This window comes from Mustela lutreola, chromosome 2 (genome assembly GCF_030435805.1).
Source record: "Mustela lutreola isolate mMusLut2 chromosome 2, mMusLut2.pri, whole genome shotgun sequence".
Classification (NCBI taxonomy): Eukaryota; Metazoa; Chordata; class Mammalia; order Carnivora; family Mustelidae; genus Mustela; species Mustela lutreola.
Window position 1 is genome coordinate 92208355 of NC_081291.1, and position 27694 is coordinate 92236048.

At 39.6% G+C, this 27694-nt stretch overlaps 1 protein-coding gene across 1 annotated transcript in view; it reads left to right on the top strand.

The window, feature by feature from the left end:
• Positions 1-27694, top strand: part of COL6A6 (collagen type VI alpha 6 chain) — a 140768-nt gene that overhangs the window by 38639 nt on the left and 74435 nt on the right. The window contains exons 6-18 of the mRNA XM_059162584.1: positions 416-973; positions 3291-3866; positions 6299-6868; positions 13650-13993; positions 14080-14158; positions 17919-18073; positions 20884-20976; positions 22238-22291; positions 23982-24053; positions 24140-24166; positions 24486-24530; positions 24620-24673; positions 26045-26107. Coding sequence (XP_059018567.1) covers positions 416-973; positions 3291-3866; positions 6299-6868; positions 13650-13993; positions 14080-14158; positions 17919-18073; positions 20884-20976; positions 22238-22291; positions 23982-24053; positions 24140-24166; positions 24486-24530; positions 24620-24673; positions 26045-26107 — 2690 coding nt within the window. The remainder of the gene's footprint in view (positions 1-415; positions 974-3290; positions 3867-6298; positions 6869-13649; positions 13994-14079; positions 14159-17918; positions 18074-20883; positions 20977-22237; positions 22292-23981; positions 24054-24139; positions 24167-24485; positions 24531-24619; positions 24674-26044; positions 26108-27694) is intronic.

The window sequence follows — 27694 nt, forward strand, 5'->3', positions numbered from 1 at the left end:
TGGTTGTCATAACTGAATGACAGACATAGTTTGAATGTTATGATGATGACATAGTTACGAATGACTATGAATGACAGTAGATGCTCCTGGCATTTAACAGGGGGAGGTCGGGATGCCACTAAGTGTCCGTGCATTATAGGATACTGTAGGAATGCTCTCCACAGTAAAAATGATCCAGCCCACATTGTTAATAGTGCTCAAGTTAAGATATCATGAATCATATATTAATAACAAATAACAAATAGAGTAGTCTCACTTTTATTGCCTTCAGTGCTTTATTCACTTGCTAGCAATCCTTACCAAGCTCACACTTAACTTCAATATAGAATTATTTGTCTTTTGGATTTTCTTGTTTACCCTTAACCTTTTTTACCTGAAGCTACCTTGAATAAGTGTCTTGCCTTCTCCCCTACAGCCTGCAAAGAGATGAAAGCAGACATCATGTTTCTGGTGGACAGTTCTGGCAGTATAGGACTTGAAAACTTCATCAAAATGAAAACATTTATGAAAAACCTGGTGAGCAAATCTCAGATTGGGGCAGATCGGGTACAAATCGGCGTAGTCCAGTTCAGCGACGTCAATAAGGAGGAATTTCAGCTCAACAGATATAAGTCCCAAAATGACATTTCAGATGCAATAGACCGGATGACTCACATTGGAGAAACGACCTTGACTGGTAGTGCCCTGACCTTTGTGTCTCAGTACTTCAGCCCTGCTAAGGGGGCCCGGCCCAATGTCAGGAGGTTTCTCATCCTCATTACTGACGGTGAAGCTCAGGATATAGTGAAGGACCCAGCACTAGCACTTCGACAAGAAGGCATAATTATCTACTCAGTGGGGGTATTTGGTTCCAATGTCACCCAGCTCGAGGAAATCAGCGGGAGGCCTGAGATGGTATTCTATGTTGAGAACTTTGATATTCTGCAGCACATTGAAGATGACCTTGTTTTTGGAATATGCAGCCCCCGGGAAGGTAGGTGTGGGTGTATGCACTAGCGGGATTATCCAAACGTATGCCCACATTAGCCATTCTGTCTGGAATTAAGTAGACTGTTTGAACATTGCAAACTTTGTGTTTAGTTGAAATGTTCATCCTAGTGGGTTTAGACCTACATATAAAAAATGCACCTTTCCTCAACAGAACTGTCGCATTTATACAGAACAATTTTGGTCCACCTAGGTCGTTTCTCGTTTGTAGACAGAGAGCACTAAGGCGATATCGTAGGTCTGGTTCCCTGGAAGCAGGAGCTGCGTCAGGGGTTCTTACGGAAGTGACTTGTTGAAGAGGCATTTTCAGAAGAGGTGTAAGGGATGCAGGATAGGGCACACGTTAAGCGCTAAGCAAAGAAGTGGTCTCAGCTAGAGTATAGCTTCAACCCGATCCCCTTGGGAACCCTAAGCATGAATTATACCACAGAGTCTGCCCACCTGGAGGCAAGGGGCCAGCATCCTATAACCTGTGTCCTTGGGCCCCATGTGAGGCAAGCGGTACAAAAGCATAACCTGGGCAAGGTGGCTCCCCTTTGACCTGACGTCCAATGTAGACATTTGTTTTACAATATTTGAAAATGAATACTTCCATAAACTGAGATGATGTTGGTATAAACACTGTGATATTAAATCCTATAAAAGAGGAGTATAGTATAGGAACTTGAACCATGGATGCCTCAAAGGAAGTAAATAGTATAGTCCATGAAACTGCAGAGTCATGCAAATGATGAAACAGGTTCAGTAGAGGGAAGGGACGGATTCGCACTGTGATACATGGGGTCTGATGACAGAAGCATTCCAGAAAATCTCTACAAAGACATGGATCTTAATGGAGTTTTGAGGAAAGAGAGGAACCCTAATTTTCAAGGAACAGTTCTGTTCATTTTCCACTGGAAGTTTTGGTGATGGTAGTCTGTGCTGGATTGTGTTTCCTGATAATTCTACCCAGAACAAATCTGAACTCTTCAAAGTGTGCCAACACTGAGAATCCACACCCCCCACCCCCAGCCAGCTCAGTCCCTTGGGTAATCCAGGCAGGCTTCTGAGGGCAGCAAAAACCCAGAGAGATGTAATGTCTTCTTTTGTGGAACCAGCCTTTCTTTTCTTATTTTTTTTATTATGTTCAGTTAGCTCCTGTATAGCACAGAATTAGTCCTTGATGCAGCGATCAGTGATTTGTTAGATAAGTATAACACCCAGGGTTCAGCACAGCACATGCCTTCCTCAATATCCATCACTGGCTTTTCTTGAGAATTCACTTTATGGCTATGTACAACGTGGCCTCTAGTCAGTGGGGTAAGTACATTGGTTCTAGAGTTTTTAACAGCCCTGCCATGTAGCAAGCAGGTGGCTGGCAGAGGAAGGAAATAGAGTGAGCCTCTAGGAGGGTGGCTACTCTGTTACCATTCCTTTTCTCCAGAACCAATGAATTAACTTTTGGAACATAACTTTCCAAGGCCCCTAGAGGGATTGTGCTACATATGGACTAAGTCATTAACCAACTGACATTCCACTTCTCCAGAATGAATGAGTTGGAATTTGGAACTCTGTACTTTTAGATAGAATATATTATACACACACGGATTAAGTATTAATGGGGTCTTCCCTGCTTTACTTTTTCATGCCATTGACCCAAAGTTTGAAAAGTGAACAGGCATGTCATGCCAGAACCACTGAGTTAGGCCAAGTGTGAATTGGGCTTATTTCTAGGATAAGACCCAACAATGAAAGGAGATAATGTTCAGGAAAGTTAAAAAGGGAGAGCATGTAACCTTGAAGAATGAGCTATCATAAAACTGTGAAAAAATATACAGTGTTGCCAAATTCATTTTCATGTGGTCATTTCCCGAAGGTTTATCTTAAGAATAAAATAAAAAATTAAAAAAAAAAAAAAAAATCTCGATGCTGGGCTTAAAAAAAAAGAAAAAAAAAAAAAACAAAACATGAATCTGTGTAAATGAAAACACATGTTGAAGAAACTATTTATACAGGAGAATTTCTGCAGAATGCTATTTTTTCCTTTTTAGTCCAAAGCATTTGAAGTGTTTATTCCTATGATCCTGTAACTACTTCCCCCTACAGTGTGCTTCATGTCTGCCTTGTCCTAAGTCTTACCTGACTATTTCTACATACTGGCAGCATGAACGTATGTGTATTGTCCTGTTACCCAGGACATTCTCATGTACAGCTTGATCCCGTGCAGAGTACACCTTGGCAATGGAAAAAAACAGATGTGGACAGAAGAGTCTCCCATGATCTCCAAAGCTAATCTTATGTGGTTTTCTTTTTTCCTCTTTTAGAATGCAAGCGGATTGAAGTTTTGGATGTTGTGTTTGTAATTGACAGCTCTGGAAGCATTGACCATGATGAATATAATATCATGAAAGACTTTATGATTGACTTGGTGAAAAAAGCTGACGTTGGCAAGAATCAGGTCCGGTTTGGGGCACTGAAGTATGCTGATGACCCAGAGGTGCTGTTTTATCTGGGTGACCTTGGCACAAAATGGGAGGTGATTTCGGTGCTTCAGAAGGACCAGCCCATGGGGGGCAACACTTACACTGCCGAGGCCTTAGGCTTCTCAGACCACATGTTCACTGAAGCCAGGGGCAGCCGTCTGCAGAAAGGGGTCCCCCAAGTCCTCATTGTGATCACTGATGGGGAATCCCATGATGCAGATAAGCTCAATGCCACAGCCAAGGCCTTGAGGGACAAAGGCATTCTTGTCCTGGCCGTGGGGATTGCTGGTGCCAATCCTGTGGAGTTGCTAGCCATGGCAGGATCGAGTGACAAGTACTTTTTTGTGGAGACGTTTGGAGGCCTGAAGGGAATATTTTCAGATGTGTCAGCCAGTGTATGTAACTCTTCGAAAGTAGGTAAGTTTTGTCCATTAAACTTGTCTTAATTATCAGCAGAGGTCCAAGTGAGGGAGAAACCAAAACAATAGCTGGTCAGAGCAAGTTCTCCAGAGAGGAAATGGAGAAGCACCTATGGTCCTAGAACTTCCCACTGTTAGAGAATCTCAGGGTGGGGAGGATCTCAAGGACATTTCATCTGGCCTCCTCCCCAAAGAGGAATACCCCGTACAGCTTTGCTGCTCATTGCCTAAACTCTTCTAATCATGGGGGATTCACCATTTTTGAGCAGGCTTTGTTTCTCAGAACACAAAGTTGTTTACCCACCCTTTCCACTCACTAGTTCTTCCTCCTGCTTTTCACACAAGAAATCCAATTCTACTTCTTCCTAAGAACCAGCAGTCATTGCCTGAAGCCTTCTCTCCTGCCGGCTGGAAGATCCCAGTCCCTTTGCTTATTATCAACAGAAGCTTGTTTAAAACATGGAGCCCAATACAAAACCCACTTTGAGACTGATGTTTCTAGAACAGAGCACAGTGGACTTCCTTTGCCCGATGTTTCTGGTTCATGGCTAGGGATTACATTGCCACATTTATGTGTGTATGTGGTCATTCATTCACTTATTCAGCTGCCACTCTACACCTTTGTTTTTAAAGGAAGACTGGTCTATTAAAAAAAAAAATTCCTGGGGCATCTGGGTGGCTCAGTAACTTTCTGCCTTTGGCTCAGTTCATGATCCCAGGGTCCTGGGATCAAACCCTACATCCGGCTCTCTGCTCAGCAGGGAGCCTGCTTCTCCCTCTCCCTCTGCCTGCTGTTCTGCCTGCTTGTGCTTTTTATCTGTCAAATAAATAAAATCTTTTTTTAAAAAAATTCCTTATTATTTTTTATTTAAGGTGTTTTATTAAAAATACTAAGTATTATTGGATGAATTGCTATTAATCCAGGTTTCCAAGATCTTTAGCATAGTTCCTTTTAAAAATTATTTGACTCTTTTGGATTTCCTATGCCTTGCCTCCTTAGAAGACCCTAATCTAACCCTATCTATTTCTTTCATCAAACTAATGAAATCTGTCTGGGTCTTTCTGAAAACTGGGAGAACTCTTAGCTTCTGTTGGCTAGTGCCTAAAATTTGATTTGTCCTTTTAAGCCTACTGCAGGAAGTTGACCTTGAATTTTTGTATTAAAAGGTCTCCCTTGGTGAACCATGAGAGACTGTGGACTCTGAGAAACACCCTGGGGGTTTTGGAGGGGAGGGGGATGGGGCATTGGGTGAGCCTGGTGGTGGGTATTAAAGAGGGCTCCTATTGCATGGAGCACTGGGTGTGGTGCATAAAAAATGAATCTTGGAACACTGAAAAAATAAAGTTAAAAAATATAAAGGTCTCCTTGGGTGTGCTTTAAAAAAAAACTGCTTTATCTCTCTTATTTGAAACAGGAATTTAATGAGATAACTGGTTTCTAAGGATCTATTTATCATATTTCTCTTTATCTCTTCCCTGCTTATCTTGACTGCAGGAATCTCAGATACCTTTAATCTTAGGCTAACTAGAATTAACTATGTTAAGTCAATGGTGAAATCTCTGGGGGAATTCAAGGAAATGATAATGCTTACCAGAAGGCTAAGGGAATACGTAGGAGCAAGTTCCAAGCATAACTCATTCATTGGCAGTGGTCTTTTCATATTCTTTTTGTTTTGTATTTGTTGTATTAATAAAAAGGAAGCCTCTCTAAACTATATTGCATTGCCAAAAAATATTTTTATTAAGTACATATTTCTACCTATATGCATCAGAAAGGGAGCTAAAAAAGAGGGAAACAGACAAGATACAGGCTGGAAGGCATGATTTGAAAACCTCAGTTTGCCCTAATAATAATCAGGAAAGTATTGATTGGCTCACCTAGCCAGGGAGGCCAGGTGAATCATACAGACCATCTGTCTTTTTTTTTTTTTTTTCTCACTACAGAATTTAATTCCTTTTTTTGGAATTTTTATTTATTTTTTAAATTTCTTTTTTTTTTAATTTTTTATTTTTTATAAACATATATTTTTATCCCCAGGGGTCCCTAAGTCGATATGTGCTATTTTGTTTTCTCTTGCTGTGCTTCTACTAGCCCTGGGATTTCTGAAAGGGTTAAGGCTACATGGCAGGTAAGAGTGAGTTTACCATGGTGCCACTCTTATTTCTCTAGCCTTTTGGAAAAGAAAATGGTATAAGACCAAATGGAAATCCCAAGAAAGGCAGAAAGGGATACGTGAGTTGTTTGTGCCTTTATCAACTGACTGTTTTTATTTCCTCTCCACTAATGTGACCACTGGATGGCATAGGATAAGAAGCCATCTTCACAAATCTCATTTCTATATAGCTACAAGCACATAATCTGCACTTGCCAGGTTTCAGAAAAAATAATCTGATTTTTGTTGTTGTTACTCCCTTTCCTCTTCTTTGTAGATTGTGAAATTGAAAAAGTAGATCTTGTGTTTCTCATGGATGGTTCAAATAGCATTCATCCAGATGACTTCAAGAAGATGAAGGAATTCTTGGCATCTGTTGTTCAAGACTTTGATGTCAGTATCAACAGAGTACGTATAGGTGCTGCCCAGTTTAGCCATACCTATCGGCCAGAATTTCCACTGGGAAATTTCATAGGCAAGAAGGAGATCTCATTTCAGATCGAAAACATCCAGCAGATCTTTGGATACACGCACATTGGTGCTGCACTCCGGCAGGTGGGGCATTACTTCCGGCCAGACATGGGCAGCCGGATAAATGCAGGTACCCCGCAGGTGTTGCTGGTCCTCACGGATGGCCAGTCCCAAGATGAGGTGGCCCAGGCCGCTGAAGACCTGAGACACAGAGGCATTGACATTTACTCTGTGGGCATTGGAGATGTGGATGATCAACAGCTCATTCAGATCACCGGGACTGCAGATAAAAAACTGACGGTCCATAACTTTGATGAACTGACAAAGGTCAAGAAAAGGATAGTTCGCAACATCTGTACCTCAGGGGGTGAGAGCAGTAAGTATTTAACGTGTCCTTCATATTTTTTCCTTCCCTGTCTTTGCTGACATTTTCCTCCAGCTCTGTTTACATCCCCAGGGTCTGGTAGGAGAATTTAGATTTGCACCTCTGGATTTAAGATTGAACTTCTCACAGTCATCAAGTATTTTTTTGTGACTTGTGGACTGAAAAAAATCAGGACATCTGAGAATCTTTTGTCTCGCACACCACCCCCTACCCCCACCCCCTAGAGTACATGCCCCTTTGCAAATGGGAATGCTGTTGCACAAGGAAGAGGCCATTGTTTACAATTTCATTGGTTTCATAAGTTGGAGACTATGTCTCAAAGAAGTAAACTATTTGGCAGGTTTTGGTTGCCTGGCAAAAGGACCTCAGTCTGCCAAGGGCTGTGGTACAGGTGTATAGAAAACGAACAACCTTGAGAATTATAGATTTTATTATGAAAATTTTTGCTGCAAAAGTTAGTAAATACCTTCTTAAAAGTTAGTCTATTTTGACATTTTCCAACAGATGGAAGAAAAGATCTTGAAAGAAGGATTTTTTTTTTTTTGGGGGGGGGGGGCTGACTGTGGTTCTGTGTAACTATCTATGGTAAATAGAAACTCTAGATTTTTACCAGGAAAAGGAAAGCTATCTAGTTGCTAGGAGGCAGCTCTGGAGATAGATAGCCTAGCTATGCATCCTTATTTGATGGCCATTTTTTTCTTGGACAAGTTGCTTAACTTCTCTAAGTTTAATTTTCTCATCTATAAAATGTGAGCAGTAGCTTCACCTAGTTCAAAAGATCATTGTCAAGATTAAATGAGAAAATGCGTATTTAATCTTTATAATTACATCCCAGATGTCATGCTTACTCAACATAAAGTTATTCATTTTTGTCTACCACTGGTCCATTAAATTTATTCATGGGGGCCAGCTCTTCCTTTGCCCCTAGTCACTTTCAGGAAGTAAGTGAACCTTTTCTTGGTGATTAGTATATCCATCGAACAGTAACTGTTAAAACTAAAAACATCATTCAAGGTTATTTCACTTTCCCAGCTTCCCACAGTCTGCTCACCAGCCATGACAAAGGAGGTGCCACATGGTTGGCATTTTACCCATTGTTGCCCACCTATCACTTCTACCCCCTTCTCCCATGCCCCACCCTCTTGTTCTTAGCCAAGTTTTCTGGCTTCTCCAAAGTAGGCTGGGGAAGAGAGAAGGCTAAAGAAGCACACATAAGTTCTTACTTGATGATGCTCGTCAAGAATTGGTTTTCTGTGACAATAGCCTATATCTAAATCTGGGTCCATTCATGGGTCTTCCAAAGACTTTCCCTCCTGCCCTCCACCACCTCTACCTCCATCCAAAGCACATTTGTCATGGGATCTCTCAACCATAGTTTCTCTGAGAGAGGTAAACACGTCTCAATTCAGATGTTCCCTTCTGCTTTCCTCAGTCTCTGGGCATTTGGTGATGTCTGCAGCTTTATTGTGTTGCCATCTCTTTGGCCCTCCAGTTAGCCTTTTTTGACAGGAGATTAAAGGAGTCCACAGTGGCTCCTTCTTTCATGTGGGCATATCAGCTCCAGGGGAAACAATTCCATATCAGTTGCCCCAGTAAATACTAGAAGTTACAGCCTCTCGATGTGGTCACCTCTCTTGCAGAGAGAGCAGTGTGCCATCCTGTGACACATTCTGTAGAATTTCTAGGCTTGCCTCATCTCTAAATACTCTCTTAAAGCTTCTCTTATCTGACTTAAAGAGGAAATTACCTCCTTTCCTTCTACGTATATGTGTGTGTGCAGGTGAGACACCTCCCAACACATCAACAGTTCTCTCCCCCCAAACACTCTTCTAAACTCTAGGTTCAAACCCTTTATAAGACCTGATGTACAAGCTAAGGGTTAAGAGTCTTGTCATTGATTAGGGACTGTTGTCTTCATGAACCCTGCTTCATGATATCCCCATACTTTGGAATGTCTGGTGACTTCAGCCAAACCTTCCACATTAATTTCCTGTTTCACATGAAATACCCATTTCCAATTATTAGGCAGAAAATGATCTTGGAACCATCTAGTCTCTTCTTGAGAGACTGAAAGAAAACCATGTGGAAAGTTAAAACGAGGAGTGTGCACTCCCATGTAGTAAGTTATCTTTAAAGGAAATAGTCATGAATGTAAAAATAAACAGAAATACTCTATATTAAGATAGAGTTAATTAATTATTACTGCAGTAAACAAGAATGTGAGGACTTTGTAGCTGAGCTGCGGGCCAAGGCCTAAAGAGACTGGAATGAATACTGAGAAAGTTCCAAAGGCATGTGCAGATGTACTAGAGAATACCAGTTCTTCTTAAGCTACAACCGCCCCCGCCACACCCCAGTCCAGGAATTCCAGTAGTTGGGTATGACTTAAAGCAAATCAGACTTAGAACCTAAATGTCTAGCTTTGCTTCTTATTAAAATAGGCATAACTTTGGAGAAGTCACTCTCCTTTCTTTTCCATTTATGAAGTTAATCATCTGTTTTTCTGACTATATACTGATTCAATGTTTTGAAAGGATGATCAGCTGCATTGAGATATGAGGGAAGTGACTAAGAATCAGTGTTTCCTGAGCATCTAGGAAGGGGGTCGAGCATGCATCATCTGGTTAAATTCTCTCAAAACCCCATGTGGTTTGTATTTCTATTCCCACTTATAGTGAAGAAACTAGGGTTCAGAGGAATATTGGTAACCTGGCCCAGATCCTACAGGAAGTACCAGATAACAAATTTCGAAACCTAGGTCTGTCTGACACCAACCCTTTTTTTGGTCATTTAGTTAAGCTGCCTAGTTTCTTGATACAGTTGTTGTCTGGGTTATCTTATGCTAATGTTATAAAGGACTAATGTCTAAGTGTTGTGCTTCACTAATTAATAGCTGAACTTAAGACCTCATAAGTTTGCATCTTGAAATTGTTCCCATAAGCTGCTGCCCACTAAGGAAACCACTTGCTGCAGAGCTATGACTTCTGATGCTACAATCTAGTAAGAAAACTTGTAACCTGCATGACCTATCAACACTAGCCTCCCGGGAATTGGTAAAATAAGGTTAAGGTAGTTGAGAATATGAATATCCAGACAAGCCTGGATCTGATATCCCAAGTGTGGGATCTGCAATAATAATTGAGACCTCCAGCAAGCTGTTCCAAGTCATAGTTTCCTCTTCTGCAAAATGAATATCAGAAGAGCTTCTACTTATGCTATTTTGTAAGGACAAGTGAGATAATGAATGGGAAGTGCATGGTAGGTATACGGACACTATTAGTAACTACCATAGAGTGTTGCAGAGGATATCTTACAATGATATATAAATATACAAATACGTGGAGTCATGGGGTTAGTTCACAGAAGGACAATTTACCAAGAGTTCCCTGGTTTAGGAATGTTAATATTTTTGCAACAGTTCAGAGCTATATTCAAATTTAATGTCTTAGCATATAGCAAATTCTCTTAAGCAACTAAACTCCAGAGTCTGTTTTCTCACCTTCATGTTTATTATTTTCTTACATTCATGTTTATTTTCCTGACTTTTCTCTGAGCCTGGGTATTCTGACCACCTAGAGGAGATTATCACAGAGTGTTCGGGATACAGAAATGCTGCCTTTTTCATTGAGCCATGATTAGGTAGCAAAAGAATCAGTAGTCCCTCTTCACATTTGCATCATCATGGATAGATGTATCAAAAAGGAGAGTTAAGTGAAAGGCAGTCTGGGGAAGAATTTGGTTCAAGGAATGTGAGAAATACAATGACAAAAATAGATGGTCATTCCCAAATTTCCTTGATGAGGATCTCAAAGGTTTCTGTCTTAACTGGGTTCTCTAGAAAACGGAGCTCAAAACAAATATGCTAATACTTTGAAAGTATTACTTCGAAAGTGCAATCCCAGGGAAGCAAGAGTGAGTGTAAGAGAAGTCTTACAGGAAAGGAGAAAAAATACATACAAGATGGTACATTACTAAGCTTGCTATAGATTCTTGAGAAAGCAAATTGGTGCATCAGTCATATAGAATATCACTACCGAAGTGTGTGGCACCACCACATAGATGGGTCCATCAGGGGGAATAAAGAAGAGGACCTATCTGCTAGTTTCCTCCCAGCTACTGACTCTCACTGATCAGTGTTTACCCTCAAGGAGAGTTAATTCTGCTACCCTACTGGGTTGTGTTATCAGCCCTTTGGGGAAACCAGACATGGGATCCACAGTGAATGATATCGGTGACTGGAAGTCCTGGAAGGAGCTGGATTTCCCATGAGTTCAGTTGGGTTGGATATGGCAACCAGAGTCATCATGGCCCTCTTGCCCTGAGGAGATGAGGCCATGGCAAAGCCTGGTCACCCCCAACCACCCTGCACACTTTTAGGAGAACAGATAATGGTGGCAGCTGAGTCTATCCAATGGATAAATGTCCAGGTCTGGATTGGGTGGGGAGGATGTAGCAAATCGGAGAAATACATAAACCAGGTCTCTTACCCTACGTGTTTTCTAGATCATTCTTTTTTCATCTGAGAAACCCCTTCTTTCAAAGGCCCCAAACAAATTTCTCTTATCCCAACCAAGAACTGCCAATAGCCCCACTTTCCCCTTTAAAGTATTTAAGAATTGTTTTCTAATATTACTGATATATCCCACCTTCTTGACAATATTTCTTAATACTAGGAATCTGCCATCATCAACTCTAATTATGGACTTTATAAGTCAGATAATTAAAATCCACTTTTAGGTCTGGCAGGGAAATGTCAGACTACCTGTTTAGTCCAATCCACTCTTTTCTGTTTTTATTTTTATTTTGGAATATATAATCTCAATTTTATAAACAGGAAAATCAATGCCCAGAAGGGTTAAGAGACTTGTGTAAAGTTATCCAGCAGTAGCAGTGTCTTGACCCGTCCATGACTAAAATGGAACATGGGGCCTTCCTCCTTAAGGACCTCCCCCCAACCAGACATCCACACTGTGGTTTGTAAGGACAAGTCCAATGCTCAAAACACTAGTTTTGCTTCTCCTCGTTATCACCCTCTACAGCAGGGCTGTGAGCTCCCTTCTCAATTTGCGCCACGCTTATCGCCACTTTTCCATTTCCCCCTCCCGCTATCGTAGGTCCATCCTTCATTATTTCTCCTTGGACATCCAGTGTACACCTTCTCCCTCACTCACTTCAAAACCATCCCTGCCTCTTGTTAGCTCTGAAGGCTCTGAGGGTAAGACCCTTCCTTCCATGAGAGCCCCCTTGATTAAACGGCCTGGTCTAATTGCATTTAGAAGTGTGCCTGCAACTCTGGATTTGTTCCTCAAATTCATTCCTTTGATCACATTATTATGGAATCATTTGTCGATTTGAATTAGTTAAATAAACACAAGGAACTTATTTACTAATCTAGATAAAAAGTTAAAGCACTAAATTTTTAGAGGGGACAGTTCCCCGGATCACTCAATGATATTTTGGCATTTCTGCCGATGTTTGTTTTTCAAAAGGGACAATATTCCTTGAAGGCTGTGACCTAGTTTGGTTACTAGTTTCCTGTTCAGGGGCTAAAACCATGTTTATCCCAGAGTGAAACTTTCAATCTCAAGATTGAAATGATAGGATATTGATTCAAGAGGAATTTTGGAAAGGAATTATTCTGATGCTTCTTTCTGACTAGTTTCTTTTTCCTTATCTCCCTTTCCAAATATCAGAGGAGAGATTTGTCTAAGAAAGTACTGATGGCAAAATAAGAAATAAAAACTAAAGAAAACCCACCTTTCAGATGTTTTGATAACATTGATTTACCTTAAATATTGTGGTGAAAATTGATTATCAGATAAGGATTTACTTTCCCTTACCCAAAACTTTTCTCTTTAAACATGAATCAGGGTACAAAGGAGTGGGGAAAAAAATGAATCAAGTTACTGGCCCTTATTTTAAAATCTGAAAGTGACATTTTTATTTCAAAGACTTGCAAATGTACATCTGACCAGTGTGTCTGGAGGTAGCATAGGTGGGCATTTTTCTACACAATAGCTATCTTTATAAACTGCTTATCTGAACAAAGCAAATTAAAAACACATAGTCTTCTCCCCCTCTGCATTTCTTTTCTTTTCTTTTTCTTTCTTTTTTTTTTTTTTTTTAACCAAGCAAGCTGGTTATATTTGCTGGATTTGCTGAGTCTGTATCCAAATGAATTTGCTAGAAAAATTTAAAGTTTTTAGCCCACCTTAGAAGTTCTGGAAAAAAGAATACATGTGAGCTATCATTTTATCCTTCCCTGATTACTCCCCTTTAGGAGGCTCAGCTTAAATTATCAAGTCCTTTCTAGTTTCTCCAGTGCTTAACATGTCCCTGGCTTTAATAAGGATAAAAGCAAAGCACTCTAAATGCAAAAACTCTCTAGGTATTTCTCGAATCTCCAAATGGCAATGGCCTCAGCTTCCTGAGTGCCTGAGCTCTGAAGGCAATGCCATCTCTGGCATATAACTTTAGATACTTAAATGATTTTGCATGGCTTTTTCAGTGACCACAATGATGTCTTTCAGGACTTTGTTACAAAATCATCTAGATTTTATAGCAGCTTAAAAAAAATTCTATACTTATACCTTTATAGGTTATAGAAGAGTGATTCTAATCCTCTTCCTTTATTCAGTCATGTTCTTCCTTGTTTTCCAACTTTATAATTGGAATCAAAATAAGAACTTCAAATACCTTGATTGAGATATGGCAAACAAACCAGATAACGTTATTTGTTGATCTAACAAGATACTTTTCCTTTGAACCCTAGATTGTTTTGTGGACATTGTAGTAGGATTTGACATCTCAACTCATGAGAATGGGCAGACTTTGATTGAAGGTCAGCCTTGGATAGAAACCTACCTTCAAGACCTCTTACGTGCCATCAGCTCCCTCAATGGAGTAAGCTGTGAGGTGGGCACAGAGACTCAAGTTAGTGTGGCTTTTCAAGTGACCAATGCCATGGAAAAATATTCACCCAAGTTTGAGATCTATAGTGAAAACATACTGAACAGCTTGAAGGATGTAACAGTAAAAGGACCATCTCTTCTTAACACAAACCTCTTGAGTTCTCTGTGGGATGCGTTTCAGAATAAATCAGCTGCTCGAGGAAAGGTAAGCTGGTTTTACTTTATCTGCTGCTGGTCTATGGTTGTGATGACCTCCTTTTTACTTAATTTTATTTTTGAATACTTTCCTAGGTGGTTCTCTTATTTTCAGACGGATTGGATGATGACATTGAAAAGCTTGAACAAAAATCTGATGAACTTAGGAAAGAAGGTATTGAGCATGGGGAAGAGTGGGAAAGGATTGTTTACTGAATTAATAACCTCAGAGCTCAATTCTGGCTCTTAAGTTTTCAAGCACTCAAATAACCCTGAATTTGTCAACCAATATGCACTTGGGAGAGCAAATGAATTCTCAGAACATTCTGACACATACTTTTTTCTTCATACACTATGGATGTGAAACAGCATGGAATAGAAGGTCCTTCCCTTTCTTTCATATCACTGTGTGTCTTCTTCCTAAGCTTTCCAGGAGAATGGTCCTGTCTCCCTTGGCCCACATTATCTAATACTGCTACTTCTTTAGTGTCTGCAGAAGAACAGTATATTTCTCCTTGACCAAGGAATAGAAGAAGTAGATTATTTTCTTTTGACACTGTTAAAGTTTCCAGAATCTTAGACATTGTTGGACAAATCTACTCATGTTTTGGAGTGCTCTAATTAGTTCCTTCCAACTACAGATGGACCATCCATGGTGCTTAGGAATTTTTCAAGTATTGGCGCTGGGCTTTTTGCTTTAGGAACTAGTGCCCAGTCTGACTTATTATTGGTTCTTACAAAATATGGATCAGTGGAAGAAAAATTAATCCACATGTTCTGGTTTGACTAAGAATAGAAATACTTTCTTGTGAGAGGATACTATTGGTGCTCCCACCCAGACCCCTTTTCCAAGCAGGTTCCCCCATCCTCCAGGCACTGGGACTTTTGGCTGCTAGAAACTCACAGGTTCCCCTTTCTCTGAAGAATTGCTGTTGGCCAGTGGAACCCATGTCACCTGGAAGATTACCCTCTACCCCAACCCTAGGCAGCAGGTAGACTACAAGAAATTGGACATTTGCCTCTAAATGACACCAGTTAAGTGGTATAATTTATGTTCCAGAGTTCCCCATCGGATCAGGCTGAAGCTAGTCTTCAGCTGAAATACTGTCTTGCTCAGCTTCTTCCCCTGCCCTATCTTGCTTTCTTTACTCCTTCTAAGAGTGCTTCCTCAATAAATTGTAAGCATCTAAATCTTATCCTTCTCAGGCTCTGCTTCTAGAGAACCTGCCTAAGACACCTGCTTGGGCTACTCCCAGGTTAGCTATAGAACCCGGGGAGATCTCTCTTTCTCTTTGGTTCTCTCTCCTCAATCTTAAACAAATTGCAAAGTTAGCTGTATTTACAGCCGAAAAGTAATATTTTTTATTTTGATCTTTATTTTCTAACACTTTTTAAAAAAAATTCTTTCAAGTCTTGGACTTTTTTTTTTAAATGATCTACAGTTGGAGATATTAATGAAGACTGAGAACAAGACACTAGAGTGTTTAATTTGGGTGGGTAGGGTTGGTTTTTTGTTTTGTTTTGTTTTGTTTTTTCCTATTTTCAGCTTTTTGTTTTGTGGTGAAAAAGATGTATCTTTTGCAGACAACATGAGAGTTTTCTCCAGGAAGTTTCCCCCAGAACACACAGATTTGTAAGACCAGCCTTCTTTTTCCTAGCTCCCAAAGAAAAACCATTAAATGAGTTTCAACTTCAGAAGCTAAATTTTTAATATCCTCAAAAATTCAGAATCTTTGATGGGAGCGATAAAGGGATGATAGCCATAATATTTTTTGAAGATTGTTGAATGGCTCTCAGTATGTAAAAGGAGTACCTCTAGCTCTTTTTGCATGCTTACACATAATTCCAATTGATGCGTGGCCCTATGATCCATTAACACTAGGAGAGCCTCCCTAATTTGGGGTCGGGTATTTGTACGTATAAACTGTGTACTCATAATGACATAAAGACAAAAAGAGGCCCAGAGAAAAGGATACTCCGTGGTGAATGTAGTTTTATAAATAATCCACATGGATTAGGGTTTGAATTGGTTTAGTTTTTCTTAATCTAGTGCTCTAGATTCTCCTCAATGATCCTTATATTCTTTTCATTTTCGAAATCTTTTCTTCCTTATTTTTACAAACTGTATTTTAGATCTTTTGACTTTTTATTGGATGAGTCTGAAAGGAGCAGGGTCGGAGTCCTTCCATCCTGAGGAAAGCAGTTACAAATAAGAGTTATATGCATGATTTGCTGCAAATCAACAATCCCATGGTTCTCATAACTCTTAAATTTTTACATTTCTTGGAACTTATAAGAAAAATCAGATATAAGAGTTCCCCCTTATAAATAAATCACTAGCATGCCTTCTTTTGGTCAGTAAACTCCTTTGATGAGCTCAGCATTCTTTATTGTCTATTCCAGCCCACTCCACCATCCCTTTTCTTCTTGTCATCCTCATTCCTGGAACAGTGACTAATGCCTTGTTTATTTGAGACAAGCCAGATATATCAACACTAAAATGAGGGAAGTCCTGGTAAATCAGGACAAGTTGGACAGTCTATTCTTTAGTGTTTCTTCTCTTATTCTACTTCAGCCAACCTCTGTTTCCTCTCCTAGAACTCAAGCCTCAAGTATGCCCTTGAAACTTTATTCTCCCCATTTTCTTCCACTCACCCAAAATCATTCATTCAGAATCATACATACACTGAGACGATATTCTTAACTCTCGGGTCTGTGAACATTTCTTTATTCTAGTCCGTTGGCTTCCAAGTCCCATCTAAAGATTTCTTCACTCTTCCATAATGAAATGAGAAAACTTACTCCCAATGGAGTCAAGTTTTCATAAAGCTAAGTTTATTCACTTTTAGGACTGCTCTTTACTCTGATTATGTCCTTAGTATATTTTTGTTATTATGTCTTTGGACTGTAGACTTTGGAATCAGGCTGTCTGGGTGAAAACCTAAAAATACCCCTCAAGCCAGTCATTTAGCTTCTCCAAACCTCCATTCTCTTATCTGTAAAATACAGCTATAATTCTACATACCCATTCAGTTGGATTTGTAGCTTACAAGTAAGCTAATGCATGGAAAGCACTTAACTGACTTCCAGGCACATAGTAACTATTAATGAATGAGAGCACATTGTTACTATGGCTGCCTCCACCATAAGGATTGCCAAGGTTATTACTGGTATCATTTCATATTTATATCAATTGGCATTTAATCATTTCATGTTTGTATCGATCAATACTTTGCTAAATAGGTCAAAACCCTCTGTTAGTCCCTTCTAGTTTTCTTTGAAATGTTCTGATCTATAAAATTCCAGAATTTATGAGTTACAGCTCTAGATGATTATATGTCATTTGTTTCTAACTGCCTGACAAGAGGTCTCTTACAGTCTTACAGTCTCTCACTATAATTCCAACTGGATTCTTAAATCCTTAAGAGGTCTTTATAGCTGTGATTCTCAAACTTTAATGTGCATATAAGTCATGTAGTGATTTTCTTAAAATACAGATTCTGATTCTGTAGGTAATTCTGTATTTCTGAGAAATTCCCAGGTGGTGTAAGTGCTGCTGTCCAAGGATCCCCCCTTGAATAGCAAAAATTTAGAACATTTTCTTTCTTGATATATCAGTTTCTCTGCATCTTAATATACTCTATGGACCCTTTTTAAATCATTATATCTCACTTCAAATCATCCAGGAGCTGTAATTTCTGTTGTAATATCCCCCGTTTCCAATCTAATTAACTTTGAAAAATGGAATTCCATTTGTTCTCTGAAGATAGTCTTATCACTCATCAGTTTTACATTGCATGGTTGGGGGAAGTAGACAATGAAATGAGTGTTCGTCTTGCAACTGGTTTCCCAGAATAACAATGTAGATACATAGGCAAAAAGATTAAAATAGCCAAACCCACCTCACCTGGAGAACTGTAAACTGTGTTGGATAGGCCTGAATGCCCTCGTAACCGTTGCTCTGGATGGAGCCACCGATTCCAGTGACCTGGCTGATCTTCTCTACATTGAATTTGGGAAAGGGTTTGAGTACAGAACCCAGCTCACTGTTGGAATGAGGGACCTTGGGAGCCGACTGTCAAAGCAACTGGTAAGTGACTTAGAAAAGGCTCGTGATTTTCAATTTTCTAATTGTTTTGTATATAGATTTAATATTTATGCTGACAAATCTGAACTAATTTTTGTTCACTTGAGTGTAAAAAAAGGCTTCTGAACTAGTGAACAGCCTAAAGAAGAGGGTGTTTTGAAAAAAATAAGGTAATATGGTAAAGATACATTGAGGCATGTTTAGTTACTCTCCTTGGCAAAAAAGGAAAGAAATTGATAGCACCTACAATTGTGCCCAAACTACAGTCACGGAATGTAATGACCAGGTGAATGCACTGCTTCCTCAGCCTGCTGGTTTTCACATCCCTCTTGGGTCCTAAGTGTCACAGCTCACCGCTGTGAGTGAGTATAATTTTCGCATTTAAGACATGTATTTTCTGGGCAACACAGCTGGTAAAGGAGAGCTGATTGCACTTGGAGTTCAACCAAAGGAAGAGGCCCCCACCCCAATGTTGGAGGAAGAACGGAGCAGCATGATGATGGACCCCCTGTGCCGTACCGTGTGCGCGATCCAAAGCTTTGTAAAAGTCTTGACTGCGATGTTTGCCTTGTGAACTCTCTTTAGAACCAGATGTCTGGATGCATCCAGTCCCATTTCTTTCAGAAACATACAAGGATTCAAACTAGAGGGGTGAAGGGTTAGCAGGTTATGTGGCACCAATTTCACCTTCATAACTGGCTAATAATCTCCCATTTGCTTATGATTTATAACTTCTATAATCAGCACATCAAGACACTTTCCAATAACATGCTAGCTCCTATTTTTCACCTGTAGAATTTGAATGTAAAGAGATGTTAAACACCATTGTTCAGTGCAGTAATTATGTAAAAATAATTATTTGGGGAATGTGGAAGTTCTGATGCAATTGCTTTCTACATGGGAAGACGGTGTCTTTTTTTTTTTTTTTTTCAAAGGTTTTATTTATTTATTTGACAGACAGAGATCACAAGTAGGCAGAGAGGCAGGCAGAGAGAGAGAGAGAGAGAGAAGCAGGCTTCCCGCGGAGCAGAGAGCCCGATGCGGGGCTCGATCCCAGGACCCTGAGATCATGACCTGAGCCGAAGGCAGCAGCTTAACCCACTGCACCACCCAGGCGCCCCCGAAGACGGTGTCTTTTTTACAAAAGACCATTTTTTCCTACTATTTTTGTTTTCTTGTCTTTGAAATCTGTCTTGGTAATTTATAGAGGGAGGAATTTAATTCTTCAAAACAAGCCTGTCAGTGTTTCAATATCACATCAGTGTAATATGGTGCAAAAATAAATAAATAAATAAATAAATACCTTAATTTTATAAATAGATCAATTTTAACATTAATAGTAAAAGACCTAATGTTGTAGGGTGTTAGTGATCCAAAGAAAATTGGTATTATCTAATAGAAAATCACAGAATCCAGTTTGTTATTTGATCTCACACATTTCAAGTTTTTCTGACATTTTCAGGGGAAGACTTTTTTCTAATGGCTGAAAAGTAACATATAATTAACACAAGTACAGTTGATAAGTGATTATTATAACAAAAGATTTCTACTTTTCATCACACTAGAATTTTTTTAAAAGATTTTATTTATTTATTTGACAGAGAGAGAGCAATCACAAGTAGGCAGAGAGGCAGGCACAAAGAGGGTTGGGGAAACCAGGCTTCCCGCTGAGCAGAGAACCCGACGCAGGGCTCAATCCCAGGACCCTGAGATCATGACTTGAGCCAAAGGCAGAGGCTTAATCCACTGAGCTACCCCGGTGCCCCATCATACCAGAATTTTGATGGGAAACTTTTCAACACAAAGATTGATTCTACCCCACCAAGGGCGAGCATGGCATTTAATGCAAACTGGATTTTCCTAAAAGTAAAACTTGTGGGTTAACTGTAGAAATGTAGTGGAATATGTCAATTTTTTCAGAAGACGACTAGGTTCAGGTTAAAATTCACTGATATTTTTCGATATATAATATGGTTTTGGGGCAGGATATAAAGGGGAATCTTTTCCCCATTCCCCATCCTCTGTAGCAAGAGTTTGGAAATGTTGAGTGTGTAATTGGTGTTTTTGAAATCCTGTCACACAGACTTTTCTGGAACTGTTTACCATTGGACTCCATTCCAAGCACTGTGACATCAGGCACTGTTTAAATTCTCTAGCATACAAAGATTTCATGAAACAGGGAAAGGAGAAAACAGCATTCATTTTATTGAACAAAATATTGGGAGCAGAATTATATATATAAGGTGATCAGCATCACCATGGTCAATGCTGGGATGGGGTGGGAACAAGAGACCACATTAGTAGATTAGGAGATTAGATTAGCGTTTTGAGAATTATATTAGTAGATTAGATTAGATTAGCATTTTGAGAATACAAAAACCTCTTTGAGGAAAAAAGCCATAAGAGACTCAACAATAGAAAACAAGCAAAGGGTTGAGGGAGGGAGATAGAGAGAAAGTTGGATGGTGAGGGATTAAGAAGGGACCTTGTGGGGTTGAGCGCTGGGTGTTGTGAGAACCACTGAATTCTATTCCAGTAACCAATATTGTACTGCATGTTAACTACATAAAATTTAAATTGGAAAAGTCAGCTTCTTTGAGTCGACTCTGAAGTCCTCATAGGGTAGAGAATGCAGACCATAGAAGGAAGGATAGCAGCTGAAGAATGTCTCATGCACTGTATCTGGAGCACAGTTACTTTAATGGGGAACAGATTTCTGAAACTGGAAGAAGCCTGAATGACACTGTTGAGCGTGTATGTGGGATTTGGGAAGCATTGCCACCCAATGTCGTGAATTTCTTACTCTTCCCAAGGTTAATGTTGCTGAAAGGACATGCTGCTGTTTATTCTGCAAGTGCATTGGAGGGGATGGCATAATGGGGGATCCTGGACCACCGGGGAAAAAGGTGATTTTAGTTAAGATTTACGGTTCACTTTATTTTGAATGTTGTATGTCTTTCAGACATGGGTTTAGGTAGAAACAAAGGATGATTTTCACTTCTTGGTAGAGCCTCTGAGGTAACTACTTATTCTCCATGATAATTAGATAGTCCTGGCTTTCCCTTGGCATTCTAAATGGGAGTCTTCTCAAAAGCTTTCAGTTCAAGTGTCCAGAGGAACAACTGCCAAGATCCTTGATTATCTAGTGTTCCAGCAGTGATGACAACAACCGGAGAAATCAACTGTGATCTCGGTGTTGAATAATGAAAACCTCCTGAATACCAATGTCATTTCAATTTCCACTTTTAATGACTGCAGAGTCATTTAAATGAAGTAGGGAATGTTTTGGGTAGTCTGCTGATAAGCAAATGAGATCAGCTCACCCTATCCTCACAAAAGATGTGGCAATGTTTCAGTCAGCTTTAGCCAGACCGAAAATGTCACTAATAATATGCGCAAAATTGCCAGTCATAAAACAGTAGCCATTGATAGATTTATATATCTCCTAACCAAAAAAAGTGTATATACTCTTATAAAAAATATGATTTGGGGCTTTAGGAAATGCTAAAATATGTGCAGACATACTATGGATGTGTTTAATAATTTCAATACTGCTTGTTTACGTGTGTGTTTGATTTGTGAATAATTTGTAGATAGCACCATAACTCCCAAATCAACATGCTCGTGTCTCTGAAGAAAATTTTCAGACTATTTCCTGAATCCTTCCACTTGATATAAGGAGAATGGTAGATTTTTTTATATTTAAAGCTGGGCTCAGAAAGAATGAAAAGAAATGTGTGTGGTCTATTTTTCTATGTGTAGCATAAATCCTAAAAAATATTTTTTTTTAATAAAAAGAGGATAGTTCTAGTCTGTCAAGGGCAAATATAGCTGTGTTGACTGGAAGGTTTGTCTGAGAAAAAAATATTCTAGCTCTATATATAACCCCAGAGAGAGTTATGGACGGCATTATGACCCACACATTGCACACACCCTTGAGTTATCTGGATACTTGTTTCAAAACTACATTTATTTTTATGTGTATAAATACAGCCTAGGTTGTGGAGATAGGATTTTTTTTTTTCAAACTCCCGTAATTCTACATAAAGTAAAACTACAATGAAAATTCAACTACAATGAAAAACTACAATGAAAGATTTTTTGCTTTATTACCTTTGGTTTTTGGTCTGTGGAGTGCTAATGCATTCTTCGTTTTCTTATTTCCAGGGATCCCCAGGTTTTAAAGGCAGTGAGGGCTATCTGGGAGAGGAAGGCATTGCCGTAAGTCAAGGTTTTTTAAGCCTCTATTTATTCCTGAGAACATATCTACAATAGGAAATCATTGTGTCAACTCAGAAGGAAACAAAAAAGAATTCATGTGCAAAATCTGAGGTCTTTTCTAATTCTCATCGGGCTTTGCTTCTGGTGGTCAATAACGGTTTATTAACCTACTGTCTCCTCTTTGGCTGTTCGCCAACGCTGCACAATGAACTTAATGCGGAAGTTATTTTTTTCACCAGGGGACTCAAATCACTGCCATTTCCCCCTTCCTGATCCATTTTACACAGGTAAACCAACCCCCACATTTTTTATCAAGGACCTCTACTCTTTTTCACATCCATCTGTCCACCCATCCATCCTTCTTCCTTTCTTCCTTCCATCTGTGCATTCATTTAACAATTATATAGTGAGCATCTTACCACTTACCATAATTAACTTCTCCATTCATGTATTCATCTAACAAATATATATTGAAGCATTCTACCATGTCTCAGGCACAGTGCTAGATTCTAGAAATAAAAAAAATAAAAGAAAAAAATATGATTCCTATCTCAGGTAACTTCAGACTAGTGGAGAAGCAAATGAGTCAACCTTGTTTCTAGTTGCTATACATAAGGGTTGTTCCAATGGTACAATCAGGTGCATCGTGGCAAAGCACAGCAGAACAAATACTTAAGAGCCTTGATAGCAGTTAAGGCTTGGGAAAGGAAGGCTGCGAACAAGGGGTAATGTTTGGGCAGACATCTGAAGGACAAATAGATATTTCTTCAGGCAAAGTTTGTGGGAGAGAACATGTTACTAGAGAGAGAACAATGTGTTCAAGCATATGACTCAGTCAGAATTTGTGTGTATGTGTGTAGAATGGCACCTAGCCAACCTGACTGGAACCCAGGACACAGTGAGGAAGTTATGTGGCAAGCAAGACCCAGATTATAGGGAATCTTGACTATCCTACAGAAGATTGGGTGTCTTCCAGTTGATGGGCAGTCACTGAATGATATTAAGCACAGGAGTAAAAAATGATGGGGGCATAGATTTAGAGCATACTCGGCTGATGTATTGATGCTAATAAGGCAGGGGTTACAGGTAGAAGTCTTGCAGTAGTTGGTGCAACACAAAGCAGTCCTAATCTTAGTTGGGGGCAGTATGAGTGGTTAAGGAGGATGAATTTATGTAATTGTGACCTGGGGAGAGAGAGAAGCAGAAGATGACCTCTTTGTTTCCAGATCACAAGACTGCACAGACTAGTGGGGTTACCAACACAAGGATTGTAGGAATGACATTTGGTTAAAGGCAGAAAAAGAAGGAAAATGGATTTTTGGATTAGAAATCATGCTTAGATCTTCATTAGATCATACCTAGAACGTCCTTCTTTGGGACCTCACCAATTCTTCATTATCTGTTCCCGGGATATCACCTGAAATTTTGCAATACATTTCAGCTGCCACTTGTTTGTATGTCTGTTTTATTTAGGTAGCACCCTTCCTAGGGCAGTATCCAGGTGGGATCCAAAGCACAGGTCTGTCATCAGAGTAGTTATAATTTACTTCCATTATCAGGTATAATAAGCATGAATCCTGGATTTTAAACCACGAGCAGTTACGCATTTTTTCTAACACAAAACTTGTAAAATTTCTAAGAATCCAGAGTACAATGGAAAAAGCTCATCCAAGTATGTTCCCTTTCTCAGGGAGACCGAGGAGCCAGTGGCCCAATGGGAGAGCAAGGCACTAAGGGATGCTATGGTGCCAAAGGTCCTAAGGTAAGAGCTGCATAAGGCATTGTGAAGTACTCCCAACATCACTTCCACTTTCTTACACTAACCACTACTGTCCTTTCTATTTTCAGGGAAACAGGGGACTAAATGGACAGGAGGTATGGTAACAATCATATCCATTTACCTGCCCATCTGTTACCTAGAAATATTTTTATTTTTTGAAACTACTGACCAACAGATCATGCAAATGAAATTTCTCTTGATCTTCCTTTATTGCCAGCCATTAGATTTTGCTTATTCTTGTCTTTTATTGAAGGCAGGGTGTATTATTTGTTCACAATTTCTATTATTCAGCCATCTTTGTTATTACTCAGGACTAGGCTGTATATGGAAGACAATACTAGACTTGTCGGGTGTCTGACTTCTTTCCACATAAATGTGTAATACACTCTATTCTGCTCATATCTGACTTTTCAGGGAGAAGTTGGAGAAAGTGGAATTGGTGGATTAAATGGAGAACAGGTAGAGCCTTTTCTTTGTCCCAGAAAGGCCCTTCTGAGCTATTTCTCATCAAGAAGATGGAAATTTGAGTTTATGTTTCTGTTTTTTAGGGTGAGAGTGGTCTTCCTGGAGAAAAAGGAGAAAAGGGTGATGAAGGATCCCAGGTAGGGATTCAATAAAGAGACAACAAGAAAAATGTCCTGGCAGTTCGAGGTGTGACCAACAGAGTAGAACAGCTACCCGAAGCATATCAGTCAGCGAGTGCCACTAAACGGCTTTGTGACAATCACAAAACCTCAACTGCATACAGCAATAAACATTTTTTTCCTGTGTATCTACGGTTTGCAGCCCAGATCCCTGGTCTAGGCTGAGCGTGGCTGACCTTGGCTCAGCTATCTGTAGGCTGGCTGGTGGCTTTATTCCACATGTCTCTTATCTTCCTCCTAGAACCAGGAAGCACTGTCTAGCTATGTTGGCCTTCACCTCTCCATAGCCATGGCAGATGCCCAAGGGAACAAGTAGAAACACACAGGTTCTCTCAAGGTCTCTTAAGGCTTAGATTTGGAACTCTCACAGCAACACTTCCATCTCTTTCTGTTGGTCAGATTAAGTCATGGCCAAACTCGGGGCTTAAGGATTCATGTCCCACCACAGCTGGAAAGCATTACAAAGTCACATGGCAAAGGGCATAGATACAGAAGTAAAGAATTAGGGCCATTAATGAAAAGCAGCTACCACACTAAGAATGGTAGCGGGGTGTTAATAAGAGTCTGTAGTGTGGGGCGGCACAATGAAAGTGTATGCCACTCATTCCCATCTAGAATAGACACCGACGGCAGCCATACTGTCATCATCCACTTTGTCTGCCTTTGGAGAGTGAACAGCTGAGTCAGAAACCTAATTTCTAGCGGATACAACCACCTTGAAGAAAATGGATAACGTCTCTGAATCACAGCTGCTTCATTAAAGATACAATTATCATATGGTTTCACTTATTCGTGGAGCATAAGAGTAACACAGAGGACATGGGGAGATGGAAAGGAAAAGGGAGTTGAAGGAAGTTGGAGGGTGAGATGAACCATGAGAGACTGTGGACTCTGAAAAACAATCTGAGGGTTTTGAAGGGGTGGGGGGTGGGAAGTTGGGTGAACCTGGTGGTGGGTATTATGGAGGGCACGTATTGCTTGGAACACTGGGTGTGGTGCATAAACAATAAATTCTGGTACACTGAATAGAAATTTTTTTAAAAATTTAATTTTTAAAAAGATACAAATAATACCTGGTTTATAAAGTAGCTATAAAAACTAAGACAACAAATATGTCTGGAACAGAGATTTCATCACTGTGGTAAATAATTGAGATCACTCTTAGACTATTTATATGATGCCTGAAACTATTTTTGTGGTTGTCAAGCTTAAAAAATAACTCTAGTAGGAAAAATTTAATTATTCAAATCAGGGAGAAGATAAGCTCTTTGGTTTTACTAATGTTATTAAAAATTCTTGTCTTGTCCTTCTGATCTGTATTATCTTTAGGGAAGCCCAGGAAAGCGAGGGGTTCCTGGTGAACCAGGTGCAAAGGGCCTGCGAGGAGACCCTGTAAGTGTTGGGGCTGTGCGGGCTGTGAGCTAAATAGGACTTGCTTCCCATCATCTTCTTATAAGGAGAGAACCCCACTTTATGATAGTACAGTAGCAATCCTGAGTTCAGATCATCACAGGGACAACTCTTGTCAAATTTTAAAAGCAGTTCCCTTGTGCTGAGTCCTCTTCATCTATGGAATGAGCAGGGACAGTGAGAAGATCTTGTCCATCGCTGGAGCATTTGTTTGCGAATACATATTCAGAATCGTTATCGTGCTTTGGAGCTGTGAAGGAATTACAGTCCCCTTCATTCTCTTCCTCTGAGTACCTCAAAATATGAATAGGGTGGAAGAAACAAAGCCACCTCTTTTCTTCCATTCTCTAAGAGTCTTTTTCAATTAAGAATATGAGCTTAATTTTCTTGAATCCAAGCCCAGCTAGGACTATATCAGGCAACACCTGATATGACACAGAGGTGCCCGCTCTCCGGGATACAACCTAGCTGAATAGACATGACCCACACCAATGTACAGGACATGCCAGGTCCAGTGAAACATCAGTGCCATTGGACTTCCGTCACCCCACCCACACAAAAGTAAGTCTCCCAAATCTTAATGAATTAAGATTTAGGTTTGTTTATTAAACTTTTCTGCTGAGATATAATTGACATAGAGCATTGCATAAACTTAAGGAGTTATAAGGTATTGATTAGGTAACATTTATATATTTCAATATGATTACCACCGTAGAGTTAGCTAACTCCTGTATCGTGTCACAGAATTATCCTTTTGTGTGTGTGTGTGTGATGAGAACATTTAAGAGCTAGTCTTTTAGCAGCTGTAAAGTATATACTATTGTTGTCCATAATCACCATGCTGGGCATTATCTCTAGAACTTAGTTTTGAACTATAACATCAGAAAAGTACACATTACAAATGCACAGCTTAATGAATGTAAATGTACTTGTGTACTCAGCATCCAAGTGAAGAAATAGGACATCCCAGAAATCACCCCCCCATTTACATCAATCTTTACCAGCCCCACCCAAAGGTAATCACTGTCCTAAAACCATAAATTAGTTCTACCCATGTACCTGAACTTTAAGTAAGTAGAATCATATGGGACACACTCTTTTGTTTCTGGCTTCTTTGGCTCAAGTTTATGCTTGTGAAATTCATCCATGTTTTTCCGGTAACAATAGTTCATTCAGTCTCATTAAACTTAAGCCTTTTTAGCCAGTTTTCCAAAAACTTTGTACTAATTCACACTTCCACCAGCAACGTACCATAGCACTGTACTACACACACACATCAGAATGGCTAAATTTTTAAAAAGCTGACAATAATAATTGCTGAATTATGGATGTGGGGCAACTGGGACACTCACAGGACTTTGTATACTGGAGGAGGAGTTACTGAAGGCAATGGATTGATCAGCGAAAGAATTTAGGGCAACAGATTGAGAAATATAAATGTTAGGTACATATCGAAGATAACTGTTTTAAAAGCAGAGGAATTGGCACTTGAAGACTACATTGTTTAATAAGTGATTTTTTAAAAAAAGATTTTATTTATTTATTTGACAGACAGAGATTCACAAGTAG